This window comes from Cyanistes caeruleus, chromosome 5 (genome assembly GCF_971803275.1).
Source record: "Cyanistes caeruleus chromosome 5, bCyaCae1.hap1.1, whole genome shotgun sequence".
NCBI lineage: Eukaryota > Metazoa > Chordata > Aves > Passeriformes > Paridae > Cyanistes > Cyanistes caeruleus.
Genome location: NC_141705.1, coordinates 23,172,093 through 23,198,755, shown reverse-complemented (window position 1 = coordinate 23,198,755; position 26,663 = coordinate 23,172,093). Strand labels below are relative to the sequence as shown.

At 38.6% G+C, this 26,663-nt stretch overlaps 1 protein-coding gene and 1 long non-coding RNA gene across 8 annotated transcripts in view; one reads left to right on the top strand and one right to left on the bottom strand.

Annotated features, from left to right (window-relative positions):
- N4BP2 (NEDD4 binding protein 2) overlaps positions 1-23,372 on the bottom strand; it is a 36,389-nt gene extending 13,017 nt beyond the window's left edge. The window contains exons 1-15 of one of the 7 annotated variants that reach the window (XM_086888506.1): positions 22,459-22,789; positions 19,483-19,604; positions 18,757-18,871; positions 18,301-18,472; positions 17,444-17,525; positions 15,793-15,879; positions 15,353-15,682; positions 12,334-13,564; positions 11,390-11,514; positions 10,144-10,232; positions 8,534-8,610; positions 6,656-6,811; positions 3,074-5,367; positions 1,594-1,679; positions 805-847 (exon numbers count right to left, since the gene is read on the bottom strand). In XM_086888506.1, the coding sequence (XP_086744632.1) occupies positions 805-847; positions 1,594-1,679; positions 3,074-5,367; positions 6,656-6,811; positions 8,534-8,610; positions 10,144-10,232; positions 11,390-11,514; positions 12,334-13,564; positions 15,353-15,560 (4,309 nt within the window). In that variant the 5' untranslated portion in view covers positions 15,561-15,682; positions 15,793-15,879; positions 17,444-17,525; ... (2 more) ...; positions 19,483-19,604; positions 22,459-22,789. Of the gene's footprint in view, positions 1-804; positions 848-1,593; positions 1,680-3,073; positions 5,368-6,655; positions 6,812-8,533; positions 8,611-10,143; positions 10,233-11,389; positions 11,515-12,333; positions 13,565-15,352; positions 15,683-15,792; positions 15,880-16,712; positions 16,821-17,443; positions 17,526-18,300; positions 18,473-18,756; positions 18,872-19,482; positions 19,605-22,458; positions 22,896-23,170 lie in introns of those variants that run through there. The other 6 variants (XM_086888503.1, XM_086888507.1, XM_086888504.1 and 3 more) reach the window with 6 other exon arrangements.
- Positions 23,373-23,421: 49 nt separating this feature from the next.
- On the top strand, positions 23,422-25,281 carry LOC147652975 (uncharacterized). The gene is made up of 2 exons (XR_015286741.1): positions 23,422-23,610; positions 23,714-25,281. It is a non-coding gene; the product is annotated as an uncharacterized LOC147652975 (long non-coding RNA).
- Positions 25,282-26,663: the final 1,382 nt, after the last annotated feature.

Genomic DNA, 26,663 nt, shown 5'->3' with positions numbered 1-26,663 from the left:
GATCATCTTAATCTATTTCGTGAAACAAAAGAAAACCATCACACTTCTTCACCATATTTTCAAGTGCTAAGACATATCTTCTTACAGTTGTAAACCACCTTGCACATACATTAAGTGGGGGATTGTTTACTTTTACAGAAGAGTCACTGACTCGTATGTTTACCTGCCTTTCTTCTCCAACTTAAGGACAGATGCTTAACAATCTGGTTTTATGCTTCTACAAGTTAATGTTAAGTTAATGCCAACAGCATTGTTTGGTCACAAGTTTGCACCCACATTGCAATCCAAGTCTGCAGTGGGGTTCTGCAATAGAAGGACATTTCTTCTGGCAATGAAAATTGGATTGCAAGAGACGTTAACACTTTTTGAACAAGGCATCCATCTTTCTGCTACAATCACCTCTAATGAACAACATGTGGATGTTGTATTCCTGACCTCCCTTCCTCACCTGCAGAAACCTTACTTTGCTAGTAATTCTCTGGCTGCTCCTTCTCTTGCTTCCTTTTCTTCGTAATTCCTACCAAACAGCTGTCTGCTTCAACCAGAGCTTAAGTTTTCCAAATGACACAAAATTATAGGCTTTATCTGGAATTAGTGATTCTGCTTATAATTAACTTCTCTCCCCTCCCCCACACCGTCATAAGAGATTGGTAAACTGATCCAAAGGCAATAAAATTTAGCCTAATAAAAAAAAGTCATCATTTTTCAACAGATGGAGTATTTGCAACCTTAAGTTTCAAATAATTAAATACTTCTATAATGAACATTAAGTACTTTTACAATTAAAAGAAATACACAACATACCTTCTGCAGACAACTTACATGATTCATCTCTCCTCTGACGCTTCTAAATAAAAATAGTAAAATCATGAATGTTATAAGTTATGAATTTTGCAGGAAAACTTTGCAAGTGGTAGTTTCTAATTAAAGCAGTTTCAAAATAAGTTCTCACAATATTTCTCAAAGATTCAGTACTTTAAAAGAAATATATTTAGGAAAAATAACTATGAAGTGAAATTTATAAGCTAGAATTATTTAGAATATATAGAATTATATAAAATATATTTATTATATAGAAATTTCTAAAAACACATCAAACCAGAGAAACATGCCCCACTGCTAAGACTTCATAGTCTTAATTATATAAACCAAACAAAAATTTTGCCAAAAGGTATTCCAAGTTTCACAGAGCTGTGAAGGAACACAGGTTATGGAACTCATCTCAATTATTGCATGCAGAGATGTTTTGTATAGAGAATAGTTCATAAAATAATTCTTTTTACAGGTCAAAAAAATAAGGATTTTTGGCCAGTGGAATTTTTTTATCAATCTTGTAGTGAAATTTGGCATTATGATCCTTCTTTTTTAAGAATCTTGTTTTCATGATGAGGCACTCATGACATCCCCTAAAACGTCTTTCAATAGCTCCAATGATTATGACATATTGATACACACCACACATTTTACGTACTACTATTACATTTTATCATTGTTCTTGCAAAGGTAACACCTTTAGACCAAGACGTATGGAGACAAATGGTCTGACAAAACACAGGCATGCCACACTGTATCATAAGCAAGAAACCTACTGACCAGAATAGATTCTTTCCATTTTTCATGAATCACTTTTGCCAAATTCAGATCAATATGAACCACACAATCCTCAACAGTTAGTGATCCTTGTGGAACAAAGAGAATATATTCATTAAAAGCATTCTATAAAAACTTATGTAAGCAATTAAAGTATCCTAGACTAGTAAATTTTAATTTTGGAGAGTCTACATAAACTGATGCCTGAAAAAAACATATAAACAAGAAAAAAAAAAAGCATTCCAGAGAAATTGTTTTCAGGTGTTCAAAAATACTGATAGGGTAGGAAAGAAAGAAGTTAACATTAACTGTATATTGTTAATGACTACCTGGATAACTGTATTTTTCCCCATTTTCCATTTTTCTAGCAGACCCTTATTTTACAAAGCTGTTGTTAATTGAAAACAACATCCATGAAACTGTGATTCCCCTATTCCACTGCAACCCACGTGGCAACTGCTTTTCTTTACAACATACCCACCACAGCCCAAGAGCAGTCACATCCCTCCTTTCCAACACACAAACTCAGAGAAACAAACTCGAAGCATCCCCCCAAACTCTAAAAGAAACAGCAGAAATTATCATGGTATCATAACAAAAGCTCTTTTTCCTTAAATGAGTGTTCCTCACCCTTCCAAAACTAAAAAAAAGCAAGATGTATGGATGTGTCAAATAAAAACTTAGGGCTTACTTCAGACACAATAAAACACTTTTCTGCTATAGAAAACCAACTTTTTTTTAAGGAGGTAGGCATTTAAGGCAAAGAGGCCAGCAATCAAACCCACCAATAAATCAGGTATCCAGGGTTTCACATAAAGCAGTCTTCAAGATGAAAGGCAGAAACAAAAAAACAAAAAAAACAAAAAAAAAACCCAAAAAAACAAAACAAAACAAAACAAAAACCAAGAAAATGTGCGGGAAAAAAGAGAAGAACATCAAGCTGTATATTCCTGTTTTCTTTTTTCCTTTTTCTATCACTCTTTAACTTCTGAGATGCATGTTCAAGCTGCTTATGGCTTCCTTAACCATAATATGACAGCAGACTTGTCTGTTGACATCTTTTAAGTACACAGCCACATTCATCTCCCTTAACCATCCATCTTCTTGTTCCCCAAGTTAACTGATGCTGAAAGGTTTTTTTCCCTTTCTTCTTTCCTAATCAGCCACAATTAGCATATTCCTTATCATCTAAATATCTCTTCAGAGTTTAAATATAAGCTCAAAGGCCTGTTGCTCAGAATGCAAAGAAGCCAGTGTATTTTCTTTTTATTTTGAAGTATGTGCATGTACAAAAGGACAGAGGGAGAAGGTAGCACTATGGCACTCATATCTTATGCCATGCTTCATTCAGTTTCATTTCTGCATCAACAACATCAACCACTAGTATCATGAGGAATTACAGGGATCTATTCCCTAAAAATCAAGCATGAAGGGAAAAAAGCACAGGCAAAAAAAGAAAGCTTTCCTATCAAAATCATCATACCTGCATCAATGCCAACAGGTCCAAATATCTCTTTCAGCTGGAGTGCCAGTTCAGGAGGCAATGTTAGTTCTAGGCAATCTATACTGAAGGCTGCATGTGATGCTGGTATAGGGCTTTGTCTCTTGGCTTTAGTTGCAGGACAGCTTGGAGTTTTAATTTCCTCTTTACCACCTATCTCCCTGGAATTCTTCTGAGTTTCTTTATCCATCTCCTGTTCTTTATTGCTCCTAGGACCAACCAGAGATGCACGATCCATTTCCAGTAACAAACCAGTCCCTTTGGAATTTTCAGCACTGCTTTCTGAAGGGTTACTGTCACTTTCATTGTTTAATTCAGATGTCAAATTGGTAGAAGTTATGTTAGGATCATGAGGCAAACCTGCATCAAGTTGTGAAAGTGATGGTTTATTTACAATTTCTTCAAGAGGACTCTCACTCTCTCCCTTCTGCTTTCCTGAAATGGACAGCTCAATGACACCTGCTGCTGAGTTGCTTGTGTCAGTTCTAGGGGCTGAATCCACAGAATTTTTCAGTTCCACTGAATTATCCAATGAGGTAGCAGTGTATGAGTCAGACACATCAGTACTTGTCACAGCTGTCTTGGCAGCCCTACTTTCTGCAATGCTGAGTGATGAGTTCTTGCCTTCTAAAGCCTCAAAGATATCACCAGTCCCAAAAACTTGTGGGGTTTGTTTGCAGTCTTTGAGATTTTCATCATAGTTTGTACTTGCCTTGAAATCAAGGTCTGCGACCACTGGCTCGGCTTCACTTACCTGAAAGCTTTCAGTGTCAATAGCTTTACATACCTTTTCATCAGAGTCTAACAGTAGACCTGTGGCCCAGTCTATATCTTTGTTACATCTTTCATACAAATCTTTCAAAGCTTCAAATGAAACAGACTCAAAGAGTTTACAGAGCGTATCTAGTTTTTCAGACTCATCAATATTGATAAGTTCACTTTCCTCCACAAAAGTACTTTTATCATACATAACTCGATAGGGTATTTTTTCCTGAGAATCCGAGGCATTATCCATGTCTTTGGGTTTGAAGCCATCTAGCCTGCCATGCAATATTTTTGTTGTCTCAGGAAAAAGCATTTTCTTCTCTAGTCTCCAAAGGAGAGCAAAGTCCTGTGATTCAGTCTGTGAATGGCAACTTTTTTGCCTACATAAGTTTATGTCCTGTATCTCTTCTGCCACATTAAGTTTAGACAAGTGGTCCTCTTCTCTGGGATGCAGCAAGCTGCTGTTCGTAAAAGTGAGGGCTAATTTGTGATGTTTCCTTGTTCTCTTACTTTGCTGGGATTTTTCCTCACTTACTGTTTCACTAGCTGCTATTTCCTCTTGGTGCACAGGTAAATTCCTTTTATCTAGTTGCTCTTCAGTGTTCACAGATGACCCAAGAATCACATGCACAGTTTCAAGAGCATTCATATTAATGCTGTCTTCAGTATTTTTGTCTTCATCATACTGATTTAAATTTGTCTTTCTCACTCTCCTTGACCTTTGTTGTCTCTGTTCTAATGAGGCTGAGACAGGCCAATACCCTAATATTTGCAATTCTGGTGTAACCTCATCTGAACTAACACAGCTACAAGGTAGATTTTCATCCTCATGTCCTTTCTCAGAAGTGTATGTCTCAGGCAGGCTCACTTGCTCTTTACCTATCTCAGAATGCTGCTGACTGGGAGTTTCACCTTCCTTATCACTCTTCAGAGGAGATTTTTCTAGTCTTCTAGATCTTTTGACTCTCTGTCCCATTGTTTGTTCCATGGGCCAGTCACCCAGAAAGTTTAGTAGTTCTGGTTTTCCAGATGCATCAAAAGCCAAACTGCTTGGTTGCACTGTGTTACTCATTTGTGTTGATTTTGGTTCCAGTTGTTCAGCTGCAGTCTGAACTTCGAGACTGCTGTTATCACTGTGTTCCTCAGCTCCACCTGTGTGTAACTTCACAGTTTCTTCAGCTGAGATCACACCAACCTCATCCATTTCTGCTTCAGTATTTTTTTCTGGTTTTAATCCCTTTTCTTCTTTCTTCTCCAAAGGCAGCTCTTTTTGGATGCCATCTGATAAATTAATTTCCAAGTCATCTAAAACAGTGTTGTTCTCAGAATTGTGTTCCACTGAGTTATTTTCCATTTCTTTTTCCTCTTTCTGAAAATGCTCAGGATCACAACTACTTTCTAATCTTAAAGAAGCATGGGGAGCAGTTTTATCAACTTCAGCTAATTCAATAGGATCCACCTCAGAAGCAAAACATTCTTCTTCCTTTACATCTGAATGTGCCTCTCTCTTTCTGAAAGACAAATTGGAATGAAATATAAACCCATTTCAAACCTTCTTAAAGCATTTGTCCATATTTTTAACTCCAGATAGAACTAGAGTAGAGAGTTTAACCTAGTTAGACTTCTAGTGAGAGGAAAACAAATTTATGATGTAGCTGTAACTCCAACACTCCTCAATAAAAAAAGAGATAAAGATGAACTTTCTTTACTAAGTGCCCCCTTCTTACCGGAGCACAGAGCTATGAATACTTTCTCAGGAGTCGATGTCTACCCCATCCCATTTCCAGCATTCAGTTTTGAATTAAAGCACTTGGCTGCCAGAGATTTCCTCATTCAGATCAGTAAGTCTGGTAAATATACTTTTATCTAATGACTGTTGCTCTTTCCTGTTGGCTTAATTCTAAAGACAGTCTAGACATGAACTAGGAGAGAATGTGCCTTTTCTTGTCAAACCATTTTTCACAATCAACTACATTCCATTAATTATCATTTCAAATACATCACACATGCAAAACCCAAGTGAAATAATAACTGAAATAAAATTTGATTTCCTGTGTGTCCTAGTTTTGTCCAGAACACAGAGGTTATTCTATACCACCTCACTTCGTTGCTGGAGAATGCATGGAAAGAGGAAGGGGGAACAAACGAGCAGTGCATGGCTTGGGAGTCTCAGCAGTGGCACTGAACTGGGGAGTGCCACTCCTGAGCCATGACACTGGGCAATGCACTACACAGCACGATCCAGACTGGTAACTGGAACAGTTAACAGAACAGTTGTGGATGCAGCCAGTGGAAACCTAGGCAAATTTAAATTGAGTACACTTGAAGAGCAAGTAGGTAATCTGTCACTACTGCACAAAGAATCCACCTTCTACCACAAAGACATTATCTAATATCAACATACAAACTTGGAAATAGCAATTTGCTCTTATTTGGGACTACATTCTTCTAAAAAACAATTTATAGATAGTGCTTTGTATCTACAGCATACATCCAACAACACATTTCTACGATAATAGAAAGTCAGTCAAGACTGGCTTCTTGATAAGTAACACAGCTCTAATGGGAGGCTTTCAAAAAGCATTGGAAAGTTGACTAGATCCCTTGACTGCTCATTTCGTAAAATCCTGAAATTCTTAAAAATTAAGAAAACCATGTAGGGATTTTTTTTGTTACTTAACTGTCTTTTTTAATGCATTCACTGTTCGACACTATTTCCCTGGTTTTGTTGCTAAGACACTAAAAGGCTGCATTTTTAGCCTTTTATTTAATGCTACAAAGCTAATGAAAGAATCTAACCTCTGGCTTTCCTCCTGACAAGAATCTTCACTCCAACCAGCAGCTTCTGATTTGTCTGGAACTGAAGAATCCAATATTGATCTTACAGTAAGGCAGCGTTCATAACGTTCCAACATTCTTTTAATCTTTTCTTTAGATACACCATGAATGTTTCTCCTATGAATTGAAAACAAACCAAAAAAGACATTTCATATTTGTGTACTACAATGACAAAAGAGTAATTTAATAATAATTTAATAAATTTACAGTAAGACTAACCAAAGAATTCAGGGAGACAGATTAAAAGCTGTGAGACAGCAATTTTTTCTGTAACAGTGCACTAAGGTGTTGCTAACAGGACACATCAGATAAATTGCTGCTCCACTTCTCCACCCCATCTGGTCTCTCTGTACTGCAACTGGATATTTTACATAATACTAAAATGCTAAAACTGTACTAATAATGCATCTTCTTCAAGTAAGTTTAAAAAACACACTATAACAGATCCTGACAGGGATGCAGGATCTCAAACTGAGTACAGAAGACTTCTGAATTCAGTTTTCTTTCTTTGGTTTTGCTTAACTCAGAACTAGTTGAGCCTTGAAGAAAACCTATTCACCTATTACTTTGGTCACCTTTTGGCCAGAAAGTTTCACTACCTAAGTACCAGCTAGCACTGTGTTCTGCTGCAGTTCCACCTAAAACAAGTGAATCTTGCCAAGGATAGTAAAAGATAAATTGAAAATACAGAAGAAAAGGCTTAACTTTTATTTTAAAAAGGAAAATAGTCTACCATACCTCACTTAAAAAGCAGTCAACGTTAAGCTAATGCAAATTCAGATGACAACAGATATTATAAAACTACAAGGAAGGGAAGGGACCTCTGAAGTCCCAAACTTCAGTCTCCTACTCAGAGGAAGTACAGTTACATCAAGTTGCTGAGAGCTTTTTTTGTGATTTTGAATACCTGAAATGACTGAAAGTCTACAAACTCTCTGGGCAAACTCTTTCAGTACCTAACCAATTTTAAGTAAACATTGAACTTTTTTCTTTTACGTAATCAAAAGTTCCAACTTGATGACATTTGGTTTGTCCTATCCTTGCACAATTATTTTTAGTCTTCTCTATAACCTTTCAAAAGGTAGCTGATTATAACAATATGGTTCTTCTTCAATGATCTCTGCTTAAGGTTGAATAAACTACACTTGTTCAGTCCATATCACCTGCAATTTGCTAAGAGTGCACTCTGTTCCAGCATCCAAGTCATAAAAAGGACATTAAAGAGCTGCAATCTCTCCCAAGAGGGACATAAGCCTTCACTTTGCACATTGATCATAACATTTGAACCTGGCATCTAGCCAATTTTCTCATTATGTTTTTGTGTGTTTTATTATTCATTTACATAGCATTTATATCTTGACAATTTCAGCCCTAAGTAATAGAAGGTCCTGCTAAGGAGAGGTAAGAAATAACGATGATGCACAGAGGTTTGTCCCTCTTAGGCCACAAGGTGCTGACTGCCCAAAATTCCATGACAGCAGAAACACCTCAACTAAGGCAACAGACCGGGATGCAAGAACAGCCCCAATGTGATGTAATTTTTGCAACCTCAGTAACCCAAAGGAACAGTCACTATACCTTACATGTAAAGAACTTTAGTAATGAAAACATCACAGTGGCTATTGCTAACAGTTCCTTTTACATATAACTGAAGTGGCAAAAGATCTTATAATACATACATATATAAGTCCACAAAATATCATTAAAAAGCAACTTATCACAAAAAATTTGACAGATACCTTGCTACTTCACTAGCCATTGTACTGTTTAAAAAAGCAATACCTTTTTAAAAATCATAGTTTATACTCTCCAGCATGTCAATTTCCTTTACATTCTTACCTTTCAAGTTCTTTTGGTTTAAACTTCCACCAAGTGTCTGGTTCTCGGAACATTACTTTGTATTTGAACTGCTGAGCCTGAATAAAAGATATAAAACAGAACATGCCACATCACCCATTTCTTATTTCTATGTCAAAGCATACTACATGCATAGCTTGCTTCCTCAAAGCTGTTTTTTGTATTTTTGATACCTATTAAACATTTGGAATAATGCTTTTCTTCCAATGTTGCACTTTGGCTTATATAAACTGAGATTTTTTAAAACTGTATATGTACCTCTTACAATAAAATTAAATGTGTGACATGATGTGTCTTCTCTGAGACAATACTGCAAAACATCTCCTCTTTCCAGATACAATATACACATGTCTATACAGCCTCTCCAAGATAAAGGAAAGCACATAGCTTACATTCACAGCTAACCAGATGTGAACCAGCTCCAAAACAATTCAGTTACATTAGCTCAGCTATTGTGGACAGCCTTCAAACCACATGGGAAACTAGACCAAGCTACAAGTAAATGGTTCCTATATAGTCCAGTCTCATCATGACAGAAAAGGAGCCTAAAGTCTAATCAGGAGAAACACTGCAAGTACCATGTTGTTTCTCCCCGTTCCTGTTTTCAGAAACAATCCTTATCACTGCACTTCTGGAAGAACTCTTGTTGCATCCTGATTTCAGTATACAGCAAAATGAAAGATATAAAAGAACTGCTAATCTGACAAATGTCAGATTAACAAATTAATAAATGCAAGGATAATAAAATAAACATTTTATTAACGAAAAATTATCTGTGTTAAAGTCTCACTGTTAATTAATCCATTAGCACACATGCAGTATATGTAGGGTATCTGCTCAAAAGCTGTCAATTATGTACTACACTCTGCTGTGTTTCAGTAACAGGCAAGGAGAAAACCCAGATCTACATTATAATACTTTTTTGCAACGTATTATTTCAGTTAATTAGAACCAATTTCATAAAATAATGCTGTTCTAACTACCAACCAATATGGTCAATAATCAATAGCAAAATAAGCTCTAGACTCTAAAAGTGCTGATGCCCATTTAGAAACTAAGTGAAACGGTAGAATCACTTCAACAAAAAGTATTAAAACAATAAAAAAAAAGTAAATCTGCATAACTTCAAGCAATCTAGCAATATTTGGTAACTCCAGCCTCCAACTGGTTTCTGCCTCTACATCATACTTAGGATGAAACTGAGTTTTCAAGTTGTACAGAGCATCACACATCACTCATTTGTTAGTGTTGATTACATTTTTAAAGTAGCTTCTAATTTTAGTGATCATATAAAAGAGGAACAAAATCCAGTATCTTCAATAACATTTGTCTTTGGCCCCAAGAACAATGTACTTGGCTTTGGCTTCTGGTATCTAGGTCAGGTTAATGCTCATATACCACATGACACTTGACACTGAGTCACATAACACAACACGACACAGGGGCAATATGATACCATGTAACACGTTTTTTTTTTACTCCAGACTTCCTTATAGCAGCTAGACTGAGAAAGACACTCCCATTTTAAAACATATGTTGTTGCCATGATAGTCAATAATCTTTTTTCACATTGGTCAAATTTTAATACTAACCAAAGCAACATAAGGTTTCATCTCCCATGCTTGTATGTTTGTGTTGTCAATTATTATAGGAGAGATTCTCATTTCAAACGCTTCTTTGGCTGAAAGATACACATGTACAAAACAATGCAATACAGTTAATTTCATTACAATAGGATGAACATAATATTAATACTCTTTCTCTCTAAATTTGTTATATTTTTACAGAGATAATCCATAATGATTAACCACTGTGTAAAGAACTCTTGCCATAGCTTGATCTGTTTCAAGGCCCTCTATTTCAAAAATCCCCCCCTCACATGTAAAGCTACTGACATATGGCATCAGCTTTTGAATTAACGTATGTATAATAATCAAGGAATGAAAATGCAGATGTAAAATGTACCAAGATGACTAATCAATCAGTAAATTAAACTAAAAAACTACATGATCACCTTAAAGTGGACTTCTTTGTTGCATACAAAATTCTTGGCTTTATAACAGTCTTAAGATTAGTCCACTCTGTAAACTGTATAAAATATGAAAAACCAAAAGAATTATTGCAATTTAAATACATAGTAATGAAATGTATAGAACCACTAACTTTGAGACACAGTACCATGTTTCTGTAGCCATGTTACAATGTGTCTGAACAATCACAGTTCTCGTTGAATCCCACCTTCATTAATTTGTTTCTCCACTAGTAGAAATTTGACAGCAGAAAAGGGACCATGGCTCAAATTTAGCAAGTAAAAGCTTAAAAATAATTGTTTTATGGTGAGTTTAGTACAGGATGCTGTCAAAAAAAACCAACCCAATTATGAAAAATAGAAAAAATAATATATTCTGTCTTACCCTTATGATTTGGTTTAAATTTGACAACAATTTTGTGTACAACAGAAAAGATAATGAAGAGCAGGAAGATAGTTTTATGTTATTTGTATCCTCATTACTTACTACATATGCATATTATGGATCATCCCAGAAGAAACATTTCTGGGAGATGGTGTAGTTAACGACTCTGGAAATGGGACACTACCCAAAACACATACCATGATAAAAACTGAGGACAGAACACACTTTTGACAAAGACACTGCCATTTCTAATTGCAAAACACACAATGAACAGATGACTTCCAAGTTTCTGCTCATGTTCTTTTTCCACACATATTAAAAAATACTTCTATGATGGGATAAATACTTGTCACCTAACAAGCCAAGCAGATTTTTAAAGCACTGAACTGTAAATGAGCAAGCTAATCCCTTATTTATATCTCACCTCGTTTCCTGTTCCAGTCATGTGCTTCCCCTAAGCAATCAGGATCATAATGGTATTGTCCATGTTTGTAAAAGTAATCATCAGTACTAAGAATGATTCCATCAGGGTTATCCTCAAGCAAATTCCTGTGAAAGATCAAGATATAAACAGCTTTTTCCCCCTTATCCTCCCAGACTTTTTTTCAGTCTCTTGCACAAAACCAAAGTTATTTGGAATGGAAGCAGCAAATGTAGGTAAGAGGGAAAAAAAAAAATCAACCTCCAAGCAAGTATGATCTATAACAATTTCCCGCCTTTGTTTTTCCCAAAGGCTGAGGATTATCTAGGGGAGAGAGCTGTTATCGTTTCCCTACAAGTCTCTCGTTTCAAAATAACAAGGGAGGTATTTTTCCATCTACATGAAGTGACATACTTTCACACTGACAAATATCCTGTCTTAATTGTATCAAATTCTTCAGGTGTCAGTCAAAAGGAGTCTAAATTCAATCTAGGCTTTTAGAGCATAAGAAATCAAAAATTCCTCCCAAGAAGCTTCACATATACTACTCATACAGAAAAAGTCACACAGTTAAAGGGGAGTCTCTGCCTGGAAAGAGCTGGCATATTTCCATCAATGCTATTTGAAGAAAACACTCTAAATAAACTGGGATTCAAAGAATACAGCAGACCTAACACTACAGCAATGATGCTCTGCTGACAAACTCCTTTTTTTAGTGATAAAAGTTAAAGCTCATCATTCCTATTTCAATTTCCACTAAGAAAGGACCTACAAGCAACTCTGTTCTCAGCAATTATTATTACCCATCACACTGCGTGTACTGTGTAGCTGACAATTAGTGTTTACGCGTAACTATTTACAAGTGTCAGAAAATTGTCTCTGCCTGTGCCAAGTCCTGTACAAGATTAAGCAATTTTTTTTAGAAGCTCACAGTATAAATGGTCTACCTTGCCAAATATGATTTTCCTGATCCTGGAACACCTCTGAGAAGAACAAGTACTTGACCTATAAGTTGCATCTTTTTTTTCATCATGTGACAAACACGTGGTTGCTGTGCTTGCGAGAGGTTCAATTTTGAGTTTCTATCTTGACTTCCCCATACCTTCAGAGAAGGGTTGCCATCCCAGGCATTTGAAACCACTGGGGAGGAAAGAAAAAGTCCTTTTTCCGAAGTTCTATAGTCAGAAACAGGTCCCCACTGCCCTGGACTGGCAGCCACAGGAATTACAAAGCTGTGACTTCCACTGGATGGATAAAACACGGGAGCCATAAGATTCCAGTGTTGCTGAGATTGACCTGATGGTGTAGGAAAATTTAAGTTATAACCCTGCTGAGTCTGCTGAATATCTGCAGATTTTTGTGTTTTGAAACTGGATGTCTCAGGAGAGATACACGCCTCTGAAAGAGAAGCACTCTGGTAGCTGCTTAAGGCAGTCACTGCATCTTCATCTTGTTCCAGGCACCTTGAATCAGGATCTCCAGTAACAGCTACTCCATGTTCCACAGGTCTTTGGGAGGACCCACAAGAAGCAGGAGTCACACTACTTTGATCCAAAACAGTATCTTGTGTCTGATCAGAATTTTCACACAATATTTCTCCATTTGATAGTTTATGTACTTCTGAATCCACATCATGGTGAACATGTACTTCAAACAAATCAGAATCTTCCAGTATCTGTGCAAAACTGTCTGATGCAGATGGTGAGCTTGTCTGGATGCTCAGCTGACTCACTGGTGGCTGGGAACAGCAGAAGTTTTCTAAAACCTCATTATTTGTCTCTGCTTGCTGTGGAAACAGTAGGACATTGCAAACTGAATCAGATTTTTCCCATTCAGAAAATTCAGTAAAACCATCGTGTTCCACAGGGTGCTCATGTACTATTTGGCCATTTGCAGAATCAGGCAACTCTTCACCCAAGCTGTAACTCTGGAAGGTAGTTTCTAGTAAGGAATCCAGTTCTCCAGTCAGCTGCACGCCAGGTGACAGGACCTTTTCTAATGCTGCTCCACAATAACTATGTGCTGCAGTACCTTCCCCCATTCTTTCATTTGCAATAGATCTTTGCTGATTAACAAGAGGTAATGATGATGCTGCTAAATCAAAACCCAAGGTTTTTGAAGATGCTACTCCTTTGGCATGGGTAGACAGCTCTAGAAGATGATCCATAGCATTTTCTACTGTTGGGTAAGATAAACAGAATAAAGCATGGTCAACTGAACAAACCCAAACTGATGAATATTCAATTTTTTGTAACTTGAAGAAGCATTTATTACAACTAAAGAAACAACCAAAAGATCGTTCACCAATTCACCTTTAAACATAGCTACTGAAATTCACTTGATCCATTTCTCATTGGAAGTAAAGGCAAAACTCAATACAGGCATACTGAAAAATTACAACCTAATAAATTTTAAAATTACTAAGGAAATGCTGTCTAAAAATTACTACTTTTAATTGGAAAAAAGTATCAGAGCTGGATGTTTAAATAGATACTTATTTCTAACCTATCTCATATAGCTGTAATAGTGTAAAATTAACTAAAATCTTACAAATGACGAAAGAGATAGAAGTATGCAAAGTATGTTCACTATGGCCCACTTTCAAATGTCCAATCTAATATAGCCTGAAAAATCCAGTATCTGCTTTAATTCTTTGTAAAGCCAGTAAATGGAGCAGAGGGTGCCAGTGATCAACATGAACAAAATGAAAAGTAGGCACAAACATCATCTGAGCCCTAAAGCTAAGCTTCCATTTTCCTGAAAGACAGTGTAGCAAAAACTTCAAGCTCATTTAAGTATGACTCTGTCTGCACACATTAAACAAAATCTTTGTCACCCTTCCAGCTTCTCTACTGCATGAAAACAACTTTTTAGCACTCAAATATGCTAACCTTTCTATTTTTAAACTACTGTTAACAGGACAAGGCTATACTCTACATGTTTACTGCATTCTCCAATATGCTTTAGATAAAACTGTTACTATGATAAAGGTGAATCTTTTTAAGAGCTCAAAGCATGAATCACTAATTCCATAAAATTCAATTTTAAAATTAACAATTTTAACAGCACTCTCATGTTTGTTCTTAATGGTTACCTAGCTTTCATACACATAAAAAAATGCCAAAATCTGTTTTCTTTGTACACATTATTACAATAATCTCAGTTAATCATATCTAATCATAGAATACAAATTGATTAAAATGCTCCATATATGGCTTATTCCCCTAGTAAGTAACTACTCAGACATTACTATCCAACTCCTCATGCGGTATTTTTTATCATAAGCAAATGATCTTGCATATAGAGGAATTTTAAAACCATAAAAGATCAGGAGGGACTGGGCATAAGTGTGAGAACAGTCTGCCGGGAGAGTTGGGTAGGTCAGCAGAATGCAAGGAAAGCAACTAGCTCCTTGCTTTAGCTACAGCAAGGCTGCAGAGAACTAAACACGGCAAATAGAATTCATCCTGCAGAAACTAATCCTCCATGAACATAACAAGATGACAAAGCAAAATAAATGTACAACAAAAGCTCAGTTCAAGTATGTAAGGAAAAGAAAATGCTGCCATGACCACACATGGCATACCATCAAAAAAACTGATCTAGAACATAAAATACCCCTCCTGCAGAAACAGTTTAGGCATCTTGCAGATATGGCACAGAAACTAATTAGAAAAACAAGATTTTCCTCACAACTCCACCACTGCCTGCTGTGTGTCACAGAACAATCCACTCTAAACAGTATCTCCATTTATGGAGTACACTGCTCCATTTACCAGCCTCACAGAAACATTGTTAAACTTCGAGAATCTTATATGGTTGTAAAATTTCAAAATATTATAAACTCACCTACTTATTAATAAACTCACAAATATGATTGTAACACCTACACCAACTTTCTGGAGTTGCACTGGTTAAGAGCAGTCTGCTGAAACAAAACTGTAATGTCAGCTGTACATTATTTACCTTTAAAATCACATTCAGACAGAACCATATAAACCACACTAGGATCTAGGTCAGAAAACATCTCTGACATGCTGTTGAAGAGCTCTTCCTTATTGACATAATGCATTGCTTGTGCCACTAAGTGCCCCTGGGATACAGCACCAGCAGTTCTGTCAGAATTGCCATTCTTCTGAGAAGGACTCCCACCAGTTTTCCTCTTTCGTGGCATTTTGTTTTCTAATACCCAGAGTACTTTTTGTTCTGGTTAGTTCACATGGGGCTGACAGCACCAAGCTTAAAAATCACCAAAAAACTCTCCTAACTGGGATAGACCAAACAGAAACTGCAAACCTGGAATTAAAAAAAAAAAAAAAATCAGAAAAATTTTAATAAAATAGACAATCATGTTTTCATGTCTTCTATTTAAATAGCTAAAAGATAAAAAATATACATAAGCATACAGGAAAGCATTTTCTAGATGTCTTTCTTCTTTTCAAGTGGCTGACAGATTGAGCAGTCTTCCAGTTAACTAGACACTGAATCTGCATCTGGAAGGGAGAATAAACAAAATGTAGCTTAAAAGAGAAATCCAGAAAAAGTTTGCAATGCTAAGCAGTCAGTTCACAAATATTCCTCTGCTACTGAGGACCAGTTAACATCATAGAACATCTACATTCTGTTAATATTCAGAAACTACTCCTCTTACCAAAGTACTGGAAGACAACAGATGTTACCAATCTTTCAAAAGTCTTTCATGACTTCCCCCACCCATGATATTTTATGAATAAGCATTAAGTTCTTCAGTGTTCAAACACTGGCAAAGAGGTTGTGGAGTCTGCAACCCGACATATTCTCACAACCTGACCAGTCTGCCCTGCTTGAACCAGGCTCTTTCAGGGCTCCAGGCACTCCTGCTTAATTTGATTGCTAGGTTGAACCAAGTGACATCCAGAAGTGCCTCAGCCTGTGTGGAGTTTTTTTTTAATAGTTAAAAACATTTTACAACTGTACAAACCATAAAGCAAGAAGAGGCTTCTGTCCACCCCCCACGCCACTTCCGCCATAAAGCCTTTGAACATATCTAGTTAAAACATTACAGCATCTGTAATAACTGCAATTACTGCATTAACCTTGTATAGAAAAGGAAAGCACTTATTAATTGAAATACAAGCACGGAGTAGGGCATGGCCTCCTTTTTTTTGTTACATCAGTATCAAAGCTCTGTTGAGTTCTTGTGATGATCATAATAAACTAATTTATACTTTTCACAAATAATTATTCAGAAGACTAGCAAACCTTAGTAAGGCTAAGAAATGTGAAGTTAATTGCAGCAAAGAGTCACTATTTAGCAATAACAATTACTGAGTAGGCCATAAAATACCGGTTTTTATGTAAGACAGGTATTTTGCCAGTGATGATCAATTCAACATATGCAGATAAATCAATGGTAGCACTTCCATTTTCACTTAGTCCTTCTCTCCGTGGATCACTGACACACAAACAACAATGCCAGATTAATGTGGATCCAAACAGCAATTCTCCATGATCCTTTATGAATCTCTTCCAACAACCAAGAGATTGAACATTTAGAAGACTGTTAGTCATAGAAATTTATGAAAGCAAAACAGACAACTCTAGGATCCCAGGAGTTTCTATCATGTGTATATGGACTTTAGACAGACAAATAAGACGGATGTCTGAAACAATAACAAGGTCAAGGAAGTCTGAAATGCATGACAAGGAAAACAATACACAGGAAAAGGAAGAAGCAGACTTCCAAAAATAAAGGAGAAATCATAGTGGAAAATGCTAGTTGGCCAGACTGAGCCAGGACAATTGCAGCTGTTTTTTTCGTAACGCTTTTTTTTTTGTTCCCCTCTCTGATTAACCATCCTTACACCATTCTTTACTGTCATGAAGTATTCAACAATTAAAAAAAAAAAAGTTACAGCCAGTCTTTTTCAAACTTCTGTATCTAATTGAGTCAAACTCTAGCCAGTAGAAAACTAACTTAAACAACATTGACAGTGCTAAAAAAATGTGATTGTTCCTCACTAAAAGAGGTTCAGTGACAAAGGAAAGATACTGCAAGGGAGAAAGTTATTCACGCACCTTGACATAACTGTGAAGCAATAGACCTTAAGCAGAACACTTCAAGTGTTGTTAGTGTTTGAATCGTTTATCATGATCAATCCTGTAAGGACATGCTGTTGAAAAACATTCTCTGATTGCAAGTCCTGTTACACATAACATCTCAAGTATAGGAAAAGACGGAAACAGGTAGTATTCAAGAGCAGGCAGAACACACAGAATAGAGGAAGAAAAGTACTAAACTACTTTCTAATTGAGTTATAGATGATACCAAAAGTATTCACTAAACTCTTCAAATCAAGGAGATTGCATTAGGAAGCCATCAGCAGTAAATATAGTATTTCAAAGTCATTGTAAGACCTTATTTTTTAAGCAAACAGACCAGAAAAGTATTCTAACCACTACTGAATGCTTACTAAAAGCATTAAGCAGCATAAGACACTTATGGTTTAACTGTGACCAAGTTCAAATGGCAAATAATTTATCAGTATTACTTCTCTTCATTTTCTAAGGACAGATGAAGTCTCTAGCCTTGACACAACACAAAAGTCAAACAATATGAACTAAGTTCCCCAATTTGTATACATTTTTAAATTTCTCTGAATACTTTAAGGTATCTCACTCCATACATATAAAAGAGGTTGGTTTGGTTTTGATTGGATCATGGTGGTAAGTTTTTAGTTTGGTTTGCTTTTAGCGTCTTTCAACAATTTCTTAATTTCAAACTATATAAAATATTTATCATGTAATGTCCATGCAAACTTTTGGACTTTTTTTAAAAAAACAAACAAATAAACATACACACATATATACTTACAAGCTGGGAAAAAAAATCACTATCTGTAATACATATAAAATAGCAATGGCACAGAACTTACATCTTTAGCTTCAATGAGTTGCCCCACAGTGGGTCCTTTCTCATCTTTCCAAAACCACCACTGACGGCACATTTAATAAAGATCTGCTGTTAAAAACAATAATGCACTCTTCTGTCAGGAAACCATCTTTCTAACATACAAATCAGATGTCAGCAGAAGTATCTGCTTCCTCCTGACAAAGGAATAATCAGAATTCAAATTAAAATTTGTAGTTTGCTCACTTTAAGCAGTTTTAACACTGAGCAATACACTTAATAGCTCTGATTAAGCACAGCTAATATCTTAAATAAGTATCCAACTTGTCAAGCTGAGCTCAACTCTTAAATTTTCCTAAGGATAAGAACATCCACCTGATTCTAGTTTTTAGATGACTTCTTATCTAAAAAGATGACTTACATCAGGTAAAGAAATAACATAGCAAAAGAATCAGTTAGAAATAAATGTAAGTTTCCTCACTTGCCATTCCACTTGGTTCTTCACCACAGCTCTTAACCATCTTGAAAATGTCTACATATCCATGCTGGTGAAGACTAGATTCATTCCATCATGTGGGAAATTAGGCAAATAAAACCTGGCACATCAAAATAAGATTATATTATTTACACAGCTTATTTGTAAAGTCCTACTCATGGTAAAGAACAGCACTTTGGCTCATCAAAGTTTCTGCCAACTCCTAATCCATTGTGTAAATACCAAAGATGTTAGGTCTACTCAGAGCCTGACTTAATTTCAGTGTACATATCAGCCTAGAGCTTACTCGCTGCAAGTCTTGTGCTTCCAAACAAACATTTAAAAAAAAACCCCGAACAGCAATAAAACCACCAAACAAAATAAAATAAACATTATTTTTAAGCAATTATTAAAGAATAAACAATAACAAAAAACCCCCAAACACACAAAAAAACCACCAAAACCAAACTGAACATATACACCTAAATTAGGTAAAAAGTTTGGAACAGCTATTCTGTCACAGTCCTAACATGACAAATTGATGGCCTAAATACTCTTCACAAGAAATGGAGATACCCATCTCACTTTTTATATCTAACCTCATTCCACTGCTCCAAAGAATTAAAAACTGCTATCAAAACACACAAAGCACCTCACCTAAGCAAAAACTTGATAATGAGAATCCAAATTTACAAAATAAAGAGCACACTGCAGACACACAAAGTTATTCACCTCAACAAAGCGGCTTCAGAAAAACCATACCAGGAAAAGATGAAAAGCCATTCAATGATTTTAGAGAACAACCTTTCAACAAAGGTTATTTCCACATTTGTTCATTTGTACTTTGAGGTTTCCTGAAAGGAGGAAATCAATTAAGTATTTAAATACAAGCAAAAGACGAAAAGCGACCAATGAAAACAAACTGACACAAATTCAGTTTACTTTCTAGTATTTATAAAATAAGAAGCTTTTCTATTTTTGGACAGTATTTGAGTCCACCCTTGAGAAACCTGAAGGTAAAAAAGGAGAGAAAAAAACAGGAAATGCCTTCCAGCAGATTCTTCTCAGTAAGTGCAGGAGTAGCAAAGGAGATGGTTTGGGAGCCTTTTGCAGTCTTCCATTTCTTCCAGCAGTCAGCAATGGAACAGGCCACTTTGTTATTGAATGTGAAAATATCGTATCATATAAATTATACACACACACACACACACATAAAATCTACACCCAGATAAAGACAGTTCTTCTGAAAACACTTCAAAGATCTTTTCTACACTTTCTTTCCTCCACTCTGTGTTATTCCCATTGGTTGTTCCAAGGTCTTGCTCAACAGTTTTAAAGAAGGTCCTCCTTTTTCATATCAAGTTCTGTCAAAGCCCAAGACACTGACAAATAGGTCTCGTTCCTAACTAACTTGGAAACACTTCCTTTATGCAATCTGTTCTTTTAGAATTTTTTTCCACTTTGGTCATTTTTAAGTCTGGCCTGAGCCAGATACATTTGAAGCTGCTGCAAAAAATAAGCCTTCCTTTGAGTGCAAAGCATGAACTTCATCCAACTACACACACAGTTCAAGAGTACAAAACTGGCACAAACTCAGCTTTAGTAGGTGCTTATGAAGCAAACACAACCTGCAGGAAGAACAGAGACTTGTTTACTAGGAAGGACTCCAAAGCTCTTCTGCACATGCCATGTCATGAGGAGAAGTCAACCTGCAGTGGCAGTCACCTAGTGTTTGACACGTGACAGAAGCTGTCAAACTCCACATTGTGCAGTTTGCTTTCAAGCCACAAAGCTGCTCTTGCTAGAGCCCTTACAGAGAGCTCCCAGAAAAGGGACAGGCAAATCTGCTGGATGTACATGATTAAAGCAGTGTTGTGGGAGGAGAAAAGCCACAGTGAGTGTGTTCTCCACTACCAGGTCTGCTTGAAAGGAACTACTTTTATAGTCACGTTCCTTCTGCTGCGCGCTGAAGGACAAAGCTTGGATTTTGGCAAAAAAATGCAAGTGGCCTTAGTATTATGAAGAGTGCTGATATGCAGCATGACAAAAACTAGATAAAAATAAATAACCAGTTGTTCTCCTTGTTTAGGTGGAGAAGCTTATTGCTTGTGTTTTTTTTGTTTTGAGTTTGTGGGATTTTTTTCAAAAAACAGTAAGAGTATCTGCAAAATATCTTTCCACCTCTAGGGAAGTTTAGAGCTTCCCTCCTATGCCCTTTTCCCATACAGCTCACAGGGCTCTAAAGCATGCTGAAGAAAGGGTTTCCCATGGCAAATTCAGCTTTGAGGGGAGACCTTCCAGGATGCAGAGCTCTTGGGCTACCTGGGCTGTCCCCAGTACAGACTCTACACAGCCCAGCTGTGTTACTGTGACCTATGCCCAGCCTCCAAAGTGATGTTGCAGGCTGAAAGAAAAATGAATCTTGTGGTAATGTTAGTGCTTCTCCAATTCCACACCTGACACTGCTTAAGATTTTATTCCAACTCCACACTACAAATCACAGAGAGGCATTTGAAAGAAGGAAGAGAACTCCTGCAGTCCTGGAGCTGCAACTTACCCACACCATGCTCACAGAGACTATTCAAAACTCAGCCTTAGTCAATTCTGACAGGCAGTATTGACAGCTAATTAATGCCCTAGGAATCCCATTTTATCCACAAAAATCCCATTTTATAGTATGGCATTTTTATAGTAGCAGAGGTTCTGTGAGAAAAACTAAGACAGTAACTTCTTAAAATTCAAGGATTATTATTTTTAATGGAGCTCTTCTACATGTGAATTTAGCTGTATAAACATTACTGAAACAATACTTGGACTATATCATCCACTTACCATAGATTACTGACCAGTACACAGGTAGGAGTGAAAGACCAGAGACTGTTCAACACCTCAGACCTAAAACCCCCCAAAGCCCCTAATGTAACATTTTTATATTCCGTCTATATCAGTGGCTTCCCCAGATGAAATGCATTATGTTAATGCAACAGAGGAAGAATTTTTTTTTAAAAAAAAAGTGTAAACAAGGCAACAAAAAATAGAGGGCAACTCCACAGCTAAAATAAAACAAAACCCAAGAAACAGGCTATTGAAAAATAAAATATAGGATTTTAAGATGTGCTTTGATGCTGTTATATTTCCCTCACCAGTTATTCACACAATGTTCAGGAACCCAAACTGTAAACACGTGCTGCAACCATGTGATACGTGCAAGCCCGTGACTGTGCTGGGAAGAATGAGGGTTATAACTTTCGACCTTATAAACCTATACCATACTTAACTTTTTCTGCCTTTCTGTAATTTTCTCCACTTATATTTCAGAGTTTGGCTTTCAAATCACAGCTAGAGTTCCCTAAAACTTTTACTACTTTTGGAGTTTTTTTGCTTAAGTTCTACAGGAATTCTCTACTTTTCATTGTAAGGTTCTGCTGCAATACTAAGACGAAGTTTTGTCCAGTTTTGTCAAGGCACTGGATAAAATAGCATTTAAATGTCTCTTAACAGTCACACTGTCCTTAGTCTTTCAGTACAGGAGTAAGAAAAGTACTAGTAAATATGTACTTTTTTTTCTAGCCTTTGAAGCCAAAAAGCTTCCAAAGCTCCAGTGACTCTTACTCCAAAGCTTCAGTGACCTTATGGTATTCGATCAGCAAAACTGCAAACGCTATCCAAAGCACGGAGGAATACTATGCTACGGAGATCACAACCGACCTCACGATAAACACGCTTCAGCGGCTCTTGACTGTTAAGAACAAACAAGCCCTGAGACTACTCAGAATATTCTGATTTCATTTTAAAGGGTAAATTCATCTCGCGGGCTCTATTCCTCACGAGATGAAGTTCACGAGCACTCCGCAGCGCTTGCTGCGGGTCAGGCGGCCGAAGCCCTTCCACCGACTGGCTAGCCCTGACCCTTCCTTCTGCGGCCACAGCTGCAGGCGGGACAGGAGCCGGGATTTCTGCACAAGGCCGGGCAATTCGGTGACGGGCGAGGAGGCGCCGCGAGCGGAGGGGGCAGGCCGCCGGCACCGCGGCGCTCACCGCAGCGGCGAGGAGCGTCGAGGCCACAGGAAGGCCCCGGGAAGAGCAGGCCCGAGCGGCGGCCCCAGCCCGCGACCACACTGCCCCGGCCGCTTCTCGTCAGCAACGACCCGCGCCCACGGCCCGGCCGCAAGCGGGCGGGCAGGCGGGCGGTCAAGCTGCGCCGCCCCCGCCCCGCCGCCTCCCCTCCCTCCCGCAGGCAACTCCTCTGCTGTGACGCCGTTGACGGGCCGCCCGGACCCGCCGCCATACAGGACGCGTCGCGGGGGCCGCCCGCTTCCCGCCCCCGGGAGACCGCGGCGAACAGCTCCGCGCCCTATCGGGAGCGGGGGAGAGGCGAAGCTCCTCCCCGGCTCCGCCGCCAGACCCCGCCGGCCGTTACCTCGCTTGGCTCGGCTCGGCTCGGCTCAGCTCGGCTCGGCTTGGCTCAGATCGGCTCGCTCGCTGCCGCCGGAGGCGGGCGCGGGGCTGCGGCCGCGGGAAGGGGAGGCTCGGGCGGGGCGTGCGCCGCGGGGACACAGCGCCGCTCCCCGGCCGCCCGGGGAAGCGCAGCCCGGGAGGAGGCGCCGCACCGCCCCCGCCCCTTCCCCTTCCCCTGCCCGCCCGGGGCCGGCGGTCCCGCCCCAGCCGGCTGAGGGCTGTGGGCAGCTCCGCCCTGCGAGCCGGCTGGGAAACTAGTGTGGGGGGGCGGGCAGAGCTTCGCGGTGGGTGCCGCGCTGCTGCGTACGGTACGGGGTCAGGAACGGCGCGGGATCGCCGACAGCCAGCACGGTGATATCTCTCAGCCGTGTAGTGACAGCTTTCACTCTTGCAACAAAAAGCGTGAGTGTTTAGTTCCTGCTGCTGTTGCCCAGTTTCACTAGGCAATTTTTAACGTTGAGGAAAGGTAAGTCCCACAGTCTGGAATGATGCCGTGTATCTGCAGGCTCATACTGAAGGGGAAATGGCATGTAAACTGCGGACGAGAATGAGAGCTTTTAGGAAGCTGAGGAGTGTCTGGTGGGATCTGGCATCAGTGATTGCTGTGGAATTTACGAGCTGCAACAGAATAGAGAAGCAACTGATAGGAAGAGAGGGCTTTGTTATCTACAGCAAGAAATGGACACTTGATGGAGATGGACAGGGAAGGTTACGAAGAGATGGAAGAAAAGAGGTGTGCTCTTGATGGACTGAGACGATGATAATTAGGCCTAAATTAGAACTGCTATGAAGTCACCATGAAAGGAACTAAGTGAACAACAGTTTTGAATTTATTTATCAACACCTGTTGATACACAAGGTGCAAGAGGGTTTTAGGGGCAGAGCTCTTAAAATAAAATTATTTTTAAAACAAACAAAAACCAAAACAAACAAACAAAAAAAGCCAAACAACATTCAAGATGAGAAAATTTTACTGGGAGAACTTTTCTGTAGTTTTTATAGAAGTTCAGTGATCTGAGAAATTTCACTGCCACCAAATGGGCTTTAAAATATAATTGGAAAATTACATATGAAGTTTACTCATTACTGATGTCTGAGACTAGGACTTCATTACATTGCCGTAGGAATCCTTGTCACCTCTGTCTCCCCTCCTGTCCCAGTAAGGTAACAGGCAGGGTCTCTTCATGCTTGTACATCCAGTTCTCGGGAAATAGATTCCTGTGCCCCATTGTCTTGAGATACCTCCCTGCCATCTGCATGCAGTCACTTCCCACTAGGGCACAATGCCTCAGGAGGACTTTTGCTGGAGGTGCCCTGCTGTGATCTTCCTAGGGAACAGAAACAGGACACTCCCGTGAAAGAGGAGAAGCATTTTTCCTCCCGAAGGGGTGTCACGATGTTCTTTATAACTTCATGCTGAACAAGTACACCAATCCATGTGTCAGGGAACTCTTAAGTCCTATTGTATCATCATCTTAATTCCAGCCCACGGTTTAGTCTCAAAAGCATTGTTAACAACCCCTGAGTTTTACAGCAAACTTCAACAAGCTCCCAACTCCCACAACAAACTTCAGGTCTCTGAACTTTTGGCTAACAAGTTCACAATTTAACATGCTCCCAATCCTAAAAGGTTTCAGGTTCCCTAGTGGTCTGGATCAGGGGTAAGAAAGGAGGGAGAGACAACCCAATCTACTTTTTTTATAGTATATTTATATTGTGCCCATGTGTTATGTAAAACAGATTTTTGCACTATTTTGTTCATGCATGCAATAATAAGCCCTTTAGAGCCCTCCAGGGAATGAGGTCTCTGGGGATCCCGGAGCCCTCTGTAGTGAGGGACTCAGCCTCTGTCTTGATGCAGGCACGCTGAGTGTGAGTCTCAAGGCACATTTAATTTTCTCAAGAAAAGAAAGTTGGCTCAGTACAGCACTGGCCCACCTCCACAGGACCCTCTTTTACAGTCACAGCTTTCCTGTCACAGCAGTCAGAATGTTTGAGACAGAACATGCTCATGTGCCTGGTCCTCCAAAAGTGGAGTAAGGTTGTCTCCCAACCCGTTGATCCCTCGTGCAGTGATTCATCCCATCCAAAGGAGCTGGCATACCTGAGCCTCATTTGTCCTTCATTTTCCTTCAAAGAGGGAAACATGGAAGATGTGTCCTTCAAAAGACTACTAAAGATCTGCTAATTTAGCACCTTATCTTAGATGCTTCACAAGAAAGACGAAGAAGTCACAGCCAGCTTTGTGTCTCAATCACAGGTACTCACACTTCAGGTTCCTTAACTGACTGCTGGAGAGCCTCCTTCTGCCACTAGGACTCTGTCGCTCTATTGGGAACTGCGAGAAGCACGACACAGACTCTCTTGGGAGTTGAACAGGAGAATTTCGCCCCGGTTTATTACCTCAGATCTTTTTTATAGACCGATACGTGAAAATGCAGAAAAGAAAACTCTTATTGATTAGTAAACTAACACATCACCATCATTGGTCAGTGGGGCTCACCACCCACCCCTCGACTTTCTCTGGCAAGAAAACAAGAAACTGACAAACAGCACCTGCAAGGCTGTCTTCCTCCTTATGATTTCCCAGGCCACCTTCTCAGGAGAGACTGAGGAAGTTATGCAGCCTGCTATTCCACAGGCACTGTGCTCCCTGCTTCATAGTTAGCATCCATAGGACCCAACTGTTTCCATTACAGATGTAACTTTTAATGCAAATAATGAATAAGAAAATGCAAAAAATAATATTTGTTTTTAGGGTGAACTACATATGCATGGGTAGCTCAACGTAGCTGTCCTGTGAAAACTGCAGAAGGTTGCTTGGGGTAATTTATCTAGAGTTTGTAGGGATCACAATACCAAAGTGGCGGCTATTTGGTAGCACAGCAACAGAACGGCAAATTGGATTTTTTTTATGTAGAAATTCTCAATCTATATATTCCTCAATTAAAGTAATGTAAGAAAATTTGATATTCGTATTCAAAACATTTAATGTTCTAGGAAATAAATTGATTTAGGCATTGCTACTTTGCCTGTGAATTTGCCATTTCAGTACGTATCTTGTAGCTATATAGTGTGCAATATTTCAATAAGCAAAGACAAACATTTACACTTCTAATACAGTACATAAAGTCCATACATAGTCATCCAGAGGATGTGCTCGTAAACCTCAAAAAAGCTGTCTCTTGCCATGACTCACAAAAGCAAAATAAAGAATTATTCAATACATTGCCATTGTGCGTGTCAAAAAATCTGGAGGAAAATTTGCCTTGATTGGAATTTATGTGGTGTCAAGCGACAGTTTCATGCATGTATCAGGAACTGTTTCCTTACTTCATGTGTTCAATGTCTGGACAAGTATCAGAAACAAAATCATTTTTCTTTAAGGGTGTAATGCTGGTAATGTGTTAATCATACGTTTGGAAAAATAGGTCATGTAAATTCCAGTGTAATGA